The sequence below is a fragment of the Protomyctophum bolini genome (genome assembly GCF_963924005.1).
Source record: "Protomyctophum bolini genome assembly, chromosome: 22".
Classification (NCBI taxonomy): domain Eukaryota; kingdom Metazoa; phylum Chordata; class Actinopteri; order Myctophiformes; family Myctophidae; genus Protomyctophum; species Protomyctophum bolini.
Genome location: NC_137883.1, coordinates 7,797,547 through 7,808,072, shown reverse-complemented (window position 1 = coordinate 7,808,072; position 10,526 = coordinate 7,797,547). Strand labels below are relative to the sequence as shown.

Below are 10,526 nucleotides of genomic sequence, written 5' to 3'. Positions count from 1 at the left end.
TTCAAAGATTTGCGCCACATTTTCACGATTTTTTCAAAAATAGCAGACCTACAAGTCTCTAACCCTATTTTTCCAACAGCTAAAGCATAAAACATAATGCTTAAAAACACCAAAAACCCAAAATGGGTTAATGGTCATTATTGCATCCTGATGTGAAAGAAAATATTTCTAAGGTTGTTATGTGCATCCTATGGACAATCAAAATAATTTGGGAAGATTTCATTTTGATGTGGTGTCATGATTATATATGGCACACTGACTATCACAAAAATGAAAACATGGCAATTCATGTGAAAAAAGGTTACAGACCTCTGTTTTAGAACATCCCCCCCCCCCCCCCCCCCCCCCCAATGTTTTCCAAGGTCCCAGTGGAAACAAGATCATATGTTCTTCCTCAAAGTTGACCCCCGTGACTGACCTACTATCAGTATTATGGACTCACCTGAAGCTGCCATAGACGATGAGAAGAATGGAGATGAGGAAGGTGGACACCTGGCTGGAATCAACCAAGGAGTATGCCCTGAAAAGATAAGAGAGAATTATGATTATTAAACAGACAGTTTTTTCCTACAGTTCCGATTTTACTCCCGAAGGACGATCACGAATCTTGTAGTATGTGTAACTCTAGTGTTCTCTAATGTACACAAGCCACATACAGTTCATTAAAAATTCCAGGTTGGGACCTTAAAACCACCCACTTCATACATGTTTTATACCGGCTGCTACTCGCATGAGACAAGAGACCCTGCTTTTATTTGTATATAATTTATTTATTTAGTGAGCACACACCATGGTCGCATGTACATTTGATAGTTGTTTTGTTATTTGACATTTTCCCTTTATCTACTCTTTTAAAGATATTTATTGGCTGACAGGAAATGGGGGGGGGGGGGGGGGGGGGGGAGAGAGAGAGAGAGATGGGGAGCGGCATCCAATGACCGAGTTGCCTGCTGTCTCTGGGCACGTTCGGGAATAGCGCACTGAGCGCACTGTGCAATGCAAACTGAAACTAATAGGCGAGTGCGCTCCGGTGCGGTATTTCCGAACGCGCCCTCTGTGTCAGTGCAGGCACACTTTAGCGTCACGCCAAAAGCCGCGAGCGGCAGGCGTCTCTTCCTGTTTTTTTTAGACAACTGGTGGATGTTAATGAAGCTCCACCCACGCGGCATTCTGCCGCATGGGGAAGATTTTCCGGGAATCTGGCCGACGCGGCATTCCGAGACGCCTGCCACGAGCGGCTCTTTGCCGCTCGTGTAAGTGTGCTTACACCCAGAGCAGCGCTGTGCACAGAGGCTCTCCTCCTCTTCCCTCTCATTGCTTCACTCAGGCTCGTTATTTCATTTGCTGCAGCCGTGTGTAAGCCGCTCAATAGCTCAATAGAGTAGTTCACCACTGTTTGGCATTTACATAGCTATAAAGCATGCTAATATGACTGCTAAAGTAAACAAATGTATGCTACGGAACAGTTGGCCAATCAGCTATGACTATCACGCTGTTGTGCATACTACACGCTGTCAAACTCTCTCTCTCGGTGTGTGTGTGTTAGGCTGCGCAACAGTGACACTTGGTTGTGAAAACCAAACAAACGCTATTTTCGTGCTCGACAGACAGACCCAGCCAGGGACACACACATACATAGCTGTCCATAGGAGTGGTTGCACCACAAAAAAAAAATCTAAAATTTGCCACAGACAAGGCCAAGTCTTGCCACAGACACATTGATGACCCAGGCCCTGCTGTGAACTTGTGGTGTGACTAACTTGAAGTCGACTTGTAGTAGTACCAAAGCATTACTCTCGCTATCCGTGTCACGCCTGACTGTGTGAGGAATGAGGACGAGGGTCTTGGGGAAACACACTGGTTGTCACACTGCTGTGCACAAACGGACCGTTCTGAAAGTGGTGCTGACCATAATGTGTGGCCGTGCCCTCCCGACTCGCTTGTTAATCATCTAGCAGGCAGCATGTACTGTAATATAGTATATAGCAATGTTTTGTTAAAACTTATTTTATTAATAAAGACAGTTCCAGAACAGCAATGTCGGACGGTGCAACTAAGATCATCTGCTCATAAATAGCGTTTAAATGTGTGGATTACACAGACTATCAAGGGTTTCCACATTCCCTTCACTATATATGTCTTGACCTGGTTGTTCATTCACATTGTCCGCGACATGACTCATGACACTGATGATCGTTTTGATGATGTGATCCGATATTAACCCATTCTAGACACCGGGAACCCCTTTGTGTTTTAAGCATTATGTTACACTTTAGCTATTGAAAAATAGCAGATCTACAAGCTCGTAGTTTAAAAAAATGTGGTGCAAATCTTTGAATATATTCTTTCAGAGCGAATGTTTTTCACTCAAAGCTTTGCTTACGAGAGGTTCCTGGAATAACATATTTTCAGATGGGGGTCCGCGGCCAATTGCATATAATTTGTGGGGTCCTTGACATGAAATATTGAGCACCACTGATACAGAAAACTGTCAGAATTGTCAGACAGGCCTAAATGGGTTAATATTAATGCGATGGGAGGTATGTGGACTTGATCCCAGTCTATTTGCCCATTCAACAAAGATTGCAGCCAACAAAAAGAAACAGAAAAATACACAGGGTAGCCTACTCGAGTAATGTCAACTCCATAAATGAATGAAACACTGAAACAGTAACAGTAACTAACAGTAATAGTTTACAGTGCCTTGGCCTCATTCATAACGCATTATCACACGCTATCAGAAACAAACACCAATCTAAACACACTACTATTGCCTTTTATGTTTACAAATCGCAATTTCATGGAAGGAATATCACAACCTAGCTAGTACTTGGATACTGCAAATAGTTCCCGTACTGGGCGTACCACAGACATCCTAGCCAGGAGAGGGATCTGCTTAAAAATACACAAATTACATTTTGAAGCGACTCCTAGATGCACAGGAACCCTGTCCAAGGCTCAGAGCCTCGAAATGAGTCCACTGGCAAACAGGAAGAATAGCAGAGGTACTGGAGCAGCTTTTGATGCATTTAATATTTTAACCCCCTGTAATCCCTCCTTATTGGCTGACTGGGTTGACAATGGGGGTAGGGGCTATACAAACAGTTCCTCCAAACTCAATCTAGCAGGAGTAAGACTAAGAGGCACAGTGCGCTTGCAAACATGCAGTAGTCACCTACTAGTTCCGATTCATCACATGCGGCTTGCTATTCAAGATGATAATACGATGTTTATAATAATGATATTAGTGTTATTTCTATGAATCTCTATTCTATTAAAAATGTATTTGACAGAAAGAGGCATCTTCACCGTTGCATCCTCCCTCACACTTGACTGGTTGACAATGTCAATAAAGCCATTTGAACTTGAAGCAGCAGTTATTTGTAGCTGAATTTTCCCCCATGGGGGTGTTATTAAAACGCATTCCCTGCCGGAATGTTTTCGGGCACCTCAGTAGCCCTTGCCAGGCAAAAACTACAAAATGACTACAAATCGCGGGTCCTTCGACCGATAATATGCTAACCGGAGCGATGCGCCAGCCTTTTTTTGGCATCCTGAGAGCATACTTTTTCCTCGTCTCACCAAATCTGAGGATTAATTCTGAGATGTATATGGATGCCGTTTCAGGTCATAGGCGGGTGGCGTAAGAGGCCTGCCAGAAACAGGTGTCGTAATCTGTCGCAAGACTGGTATGGCAGGTAAGTGAACCTGTCTAAAGACAGGAATGGCGGGAAATGTGTTTAATTAAGGTGTAATCCTATCCCGTCCTTCTACAAAACTGACACCGACGAGTTTGATCATCCATGGCTGTCCAGACAACTGTGCAAACTGCCGAAAGCAGCCACGGAAAGAGAAAGAAAGAGATGTGAAGGAGATGCATATGAGCTATAATATATATCCCATGATTACAATGTATATTTATTTTATTGTCAATGCTGAAGATTGGATTGTACTGTGGAGCTAGCTATCAAATGTAGTAGACGGATCATGAGTTGTTTTGTGTGGTATTGGATGAATGTTGTATGTGAATGCATGTAGTAATATGGAAAAATGTTTTTGATGACGATATGTTTAAGACCCCAGGAAGAGTAGCAGCTGCGACTCGCAGTAAGCTAATGGGGGATCTAATAAATAAATCAAATAAGGCTGAATGCGTAATATGGGCAATTATGCTTCCTGCAGGCGTTGACACTGAGGTCTCTTTCAAAAGCGTTATTCTACTCGCCCAAAGGTCATATCATGTTCACTTGCCCGAAACATTGTTGCGTCTTATTCTGGGCTGCTATAACACCCTGAATTTAATAAAGACAGTATTATCCTATCCTACTACAAAAAAACGGGAGTTTGATCATTCACGGTTGTCCAGTGGTGAGTAAAGACAACAGTGCAAACAGTGTGTGTGTGTGTGTGTGTGTGTGTGTGTGTGTGTGTGTGTGCGTGTGTGTATACACACATGCAGGCGTGTGTGAGTGCACGCAAGTAGATGTGCATACACGTGCTAATTTGTGAGTCAGTGTGCTTGTGTGTACTTCAGTGCAGTCAGTGGCTCTCAATGTGTGGTCTGGGTGGGGACACCCAGGGGTCCTTGAGGGGGTAATAGGGCGTCCTCAGCTAAAATGGTTCATATTTATCACCATTATTACATTTACAAGTAAATACAACCATGGCAATTTTTTTCCCCTCCCCAGAGTAAAATTCTTATGCCTCCAATCTACAGTAACCCGACTCCGCCAGACAGAAGTCTGGCGGAAGAAGAAGCTTGCTTCACTCGTTTCACAAACTACATTTTTCGACCCGCAGTGATCTGTTCTCACAATGTTTGTACAACACGAATATATCATCCATCGGCCAGCCGATAGGCGATAGGGAAAAAAAATGGCACATCACTCAACCTTACAAGATGGTAGCAATGAATTAAGAATTTAAATCAGGATCAGTTTATATAGCCTAATGAAAACCAACTTTCATATTGTTACCATTGATCGTATAATCATGAAGAAACAAATTCATGCACGTACTCATTCAAGCATCCCATATCATGGCAAGTAGGAATCCAGGCCATGGTCTTTGTTACTGGCAGCGAGGCCATGACCTGGAACCCTATGTCTCCACTGCATCCTATCAAATTATAAAGTAAACATTCATGACCCACAGAACGGTTTCAAAACACGGCCCATTTCAAAGTTTGAAATGCAGGTCCACAGCAAGTAGTCGGTAGGCCAAATGATGATGAATACGACGCACACGTTGGCTTAATTAAATTGAATTCTCACTCTGACAATCAAGGTGCCTTTAGGCCTTCTTTCTCCTTCAGACTACCAGTGTCTGAGTGAGATGAGCTACAGAAAATCTAAAAAGTCAGGGACACAATTAAAACAAATCTTCCCCTCAGGAGCATTTGGTGGACAAAAGTAATAGAAAGACTTAGGAAAGGTAGGGAGTACGTAGAGATATCGATTACACCCCTTTTTGCTTTCTCTAGTGTTAACTCTAAACAACTATCCTCTCTCTCTCTCAATTCAATGACATTTAAATGAAGGTGAAGTCAAACTAATATGCACTAAATCGGGGCGAGTTGGTAAACTGGACAGTTCTCTGGATACCCTTTTAGCTCAACCTAAATCACTCTCTTGTTCCTTCTTGTGAAATTGTCCAATTGTCTGGGAGTTTGGGTTGGATATGGGGGTTTGTGGGATCACCTGCATGCTGACCTCTGCTGTATATGGTGCACCACAGCTTTGGAATATAAAATATTGCTTTTCTGTATACACACACAACAACACCATCCTCTGTTAAGAGACTGCTGCTGCTTTTTGTTACTTATACACTGGCTGAATCCCTTTAACAACAGAACAAGCGTTTAATATGGCTTTAATACCAGGGTCACTGCAGGTCAAAGTGTATATTTCACAAGAGTGAATTACCTATAATGCCTAGTTTAAGTAGCAAGTCTCAAGTGTTTTTAATCACACAAATGAATGAATTGTATTCAGTACTACGGTAGCAGGCTGAGATCTACTAAAACACGGTTTCCCAAACAGTGAGTCAGAACCCATTTGTGGGTTGTGTGGACACATTTTTAAGCGTCACAAATAAATACCCCCATTTTTATATATTATTTCAAATGATTTAAAAAATATATATTATATAAATATGTTTTCATACACAAATGTTAACTTAAAAGTGGAAAATATCCGATCTACAAGCTCACAATGCGATGTGAGCCAACGCATAGGGTTTCAGTAGCTTTGCGGCCTCATCACGACTCCACTTTTCTGGAGACGAGCGTTGTTAAGTGTTGCCGTTCGGTTGAGAAAGTGGTAGTTGTTTTGACCCTCGCCCTGAGCCGTCTCTCATCTGCTTCTCCAGTCATGGGTGTGTGGAATCTAGTCCAGGGTTAAGAGGACCCTGCTCCAAAATAACAGTTTGTCTTCTTGGATCGTTCATTGCTCATGCCATCGAGATTAGTCTGCATTTCAAACTCCCGAAATCACACCCTGAAGTGTTAAGAGGCACACCATGCAGTGTAATCTGCACACTTTTGTTATCATGCATGAACTCTGAACAATGCACACAGCCGCTGCATAGACAAAGACCATGAGCATGTTTGAATGATACAAATAGAATCACATTGTCCTGGACGGGTAGTGATTGATACATACCAACTAGTCATAAAGCAGTGGTTCTCAAAGTGGGGTCCTTGGGCCAGCTAGATTTGTTAATACAGAATCAGACTCATTTTAACCACTGTATCCATATTTTCATATTTGCAGATGTACAAGCTCACAGTATGTCACTTTGTTGCCGCACAGCGAGCTTGTACATCTGCGATTTTTGAACATTGTGTTAAAATAAAATCCACATTTTTCAAATATTTTCTTCTTGGGGTCCCTTCAGATGGAGTCCATGGCCAAATATATATCCATTTGCGAGTCCTTGGCACAAAATAGTTTTAGAACTATTACGTACTGATATGACTGAATGATACTGACCTGTATCATTTAGCATGTGAAATCACCAGCCAGTAAAACTAATTAAATCTGTGATTTTCTGATCAACCGCAGGGAACCCCGTTTCCAGTCTGGCTACCACTAGTAGTGAATGCAGTCTCTAAGGGCCGATTCATACATATTTTACTGCTGTTTTGGCGCTGTAGTGTATGATTTCGGCTCGTCAGAATTTCAGTAGCACCGAAGAGCCCCCCCCCCCCCGCCCCAAATGACGTCACATTGTAGGCTCTACAGAGCCGAACGACTTTTATTCGGCTCTAAAATAGGAGTATGAATCGGCCCTAACACCAGTTTTGCTACAGTTGTGAGAGACATCCGCTGCTAGAAATGATTTTGCTCTTATATTCCAAACACAGGAATTTTTTGAGGTTTCATTGTAGGACTGAGAATAATGAGAGGGAATCTCCTGTCTTTCATTCTGTCAATAGTACAGAAATGACTGGAGGGTGTCTATGAGGGGAGGGGTAACATTTAGTTCACCACTGAAACAGGACACCTCCCAACCATGGCCTGGTCTTGCGTGTCCCATACAGGCATGCTGCTATTAAAGGACTGGGAAACAGACTCTGCAGGAATCATCTTTACAGATATATCTAAAACACAATGGGGCTGTATATTCTTGACCCAAAAGATCTAGGTCAAAAAGAACACCTAAAAAACCAAGCCCATATCTTTTTATTGACAATTTGCTCCACGGCTCCCATCTTAGATAGTTTATAGTCTTAGACTCTGTATATTAGTTTATAGTCTTAGACTCGGTATATTAATTTACATCGATATGTATTGATTGAAATTAAACAAATAAAGTAAACTACTTGGCCAGACAAAAAGTGATAAAAAAGAAGAAATTTACAAAATGGGACAGCCTCAGACTTGTTAAAATGAAACTTAATGTCGTCACTGTCTTGCCGACAACAGAACAACATAAATTGTTTCAGACCGCATAGAGCTTATTCATATTCGAGTGGCAAATGGGTTCCTCTGAATTCTGCTCACATAAGCCTGTCGAACATGGGTGAGATAAATGAATGGAACATTATAAAACAAAATACAATCCCGGACTGTTGAGGGCTGGAGGGCAGCCCAAAGTGCCATAAGACGTCCTTGTTCACTGACGGACTAGGTTTGAATAACACAATTCCAAAACCCTCCTCCTTAAAGCCAGTGCATAACTTGACCTCACCACAATGGACTACATCACCAGGCTACTTCGAAGACCTGATTTTTCAAAAGTTGTCCTTGTGTGTGTGGAGTGGACTAGTCGTTGAGCAGAAGAGAACCAAACACATTCTCCCTCCACTGTATTCGGATTAAATCACAGATACATTTAAAGAGATCAGCTTGAGGTCATCTAGAAGAGACTCGACTGCAATTTATCATCGTTCCCATTCATTTGATAACTTAAACTAGCTTGACCTTTGTCAGGTGGAGTTTAACTTCACTGAGAAGCTTCAGGCTACTTCCAATTCCATTGGACTATTTTGACCCATGTCAGGATGTAATAGTGAATGCGATATAGCCAATGTAGTCTGTTCAAGGCCCATGGCCAGTGGCCTCAGACATGTTCAACGATTATGGCCAAGGTCTAAATGATTCTAGAAAATGACTTGCCACTTTTCATCATACATAGTTCACAGAACAATAAAGCATAATGCTTTTCCAGTTGCTTAAAATTAGGTGGATCATCTGAACTATCCCTCTTAGTCCAGAGAGCTTTGGGTTGTGATATTTGTTTTCTTGACACAAGACACCAGGAGTGCAACCATTACCCAAAGGAGTCATAAACAAAAATAGCTGTTGAACACTGAAATATTAACTGCGTTTGTACAGCTACGGCTAGGACTTTCACTCTCCATCATTAGGCTAATAGTCTACGAAATTGTCCAATCTTAAGAGCTTATCTGTGACACGTTTTGTTTTACTTTTTGGATTGTGTATCCTGCAACATATAGGTAGTGGTCATTGCCATGATAGTTAATATGTTAGGGTAATACAAAGACAGGACTGCACTGGTTGTTTTGACTAACATTTATGACAGAAGACCTGTTCCTAAATCCTAATGTTTCACTGGAAAGTGCAGTATTTCCATATTAGGCTAATGGTAGGCTAATGGTAGTGCCGGTGTACTAAGATGTAGACTTGATCCGTGATCGCAATTTACCCGATCTGGAGAATCAGATATATAGTTTTATGGTTTTGCATCTTTGCGACACACGCGCGAACAGTTTTGACATAATCTTTGAAATATTTTTTCCCCTTGCGCAGAATACGCACAAGATTTGTATCTGATCAGAGCACCTCTACTGTATAGTATATTTGAAAACAAACATGTCGTGGACTGATTGCAAAGTCAGCCGGAAACAACACATACTTGGCAACAACAAAGAAAACATCCTCTCACAACCTCCTTATGTCTAGCCATGTCTAGCCTGGAATATATACATTCTGGAAATTGCCAGAAAGAATTCAAAATGAAAAACAAGATGGGCAAGTAAGTGAATAAGGGAGATTCTAACTAGCCAAGACTGCCAATGATGTGATATATTAGACCAATTGCAAATGAAATGTGCAAAACTAGTGACTAGTTAAAGCGTTCAACTAGGTTTGGCGTACTCAATTCTTTTTTATTCCTCCATTCTGCATTGGTGCAGGAAACTCACTAATCAGGTATTTTAAGTGTCATTTTGTGTGTGTTAATTGCAATTTGCAACCAACTGCAAATGGGCACAGATGATGTCCATTCTCCTTTTCCACCTTCTGTGACTGAAAAAACAGGGCTAGGACAATTATCCACATTACCAATACCACGCTTAAGTTAAGTGATGCACTCCGTGGGGTAAACCACAGACCCAGCATGATGGGCACAATTGACCATTTGCACCAGACCACGGCCATCTTGCCATCAGAGTTTGAAAGCACTCGTTTTCAGTAAAGCAATGTCCTGCTGCCTCTTGCATTATGTGCACGTTCAAAAAAGGTGGTACGCAACTACGCACTGCAGCAACCCAGGGCAGTTGAGTGATATCTAACGAGCACTTCCAAACTGCAATACTTGGGAACAGAATCACCTGCCAAGGACACAAAGTAGCATGTCTGCAGTGGATTTTTAAGAAACAAACACTTTGAGAATAAAAAAGAGGATAATTCAAGCTTTTCGTACAGCTGCAATAGTTAGTGAGCTTGACGTTGTGTAATACAATCAGATGGGACTTTTCTGTTTGGATGAATGGGCTGCCAATGGGAAGTTGCACCTTGTTAACAACTTGCCATGGTCCATATTGACATGAGTGGCGTAAAGATGCTCAGTTTGTCTTTTTTTTTTGTCTTCCCAATAAATTGTGGTGCAGTGAACAACCCATCCAAGCATAGAGAATAGCCTCTGTAAAACTGATTGATTGAACATTAAAGTTAAGTTATTTAACCAGTCAACTTTGAGCAATCTGCTATTCAATAATACCGGTCTTGATGAAAGTAAGTAAGTACAGTAGTCCTTGTAATATGTGCAGTTTATTTGAA

General features: G+C 41.7%; 1 protein-coding gene and 1 long non-coding RNA gene across 5 annotated transcripts in view; both read right to left on the bottom strand.

The window, feature by feature from the left end:
* LOC308310198 overlaps nt 1-10,526 on the bottom strand; it is a 200,911-nt gene that overhangs the window by 147,286 nt on the left and 43,099 nt on the right. The window lies entirely within an intron of this gene.
* sppl3 (signal peptide peptidase 3) overlaps nt 1-10,526 on the bottom strand; it is a 40,289-nt gene that overhangs the window by 23,459 nt on the left and 6,304 nt on the right. For all 4 annotated transcript variants that reach the window (XM_080756423.1, XM_080756424.1, XM_080756425.1 and 1 more), the window contains exon 2: nt 443-520. In XM_080756423.1, the coding sequence (XP_080612549.1) occupies nt 443-520 (78 nt within the window). The remainder of the gene's footprint in view (nt 1-442; nt 521-10,526) is intronic.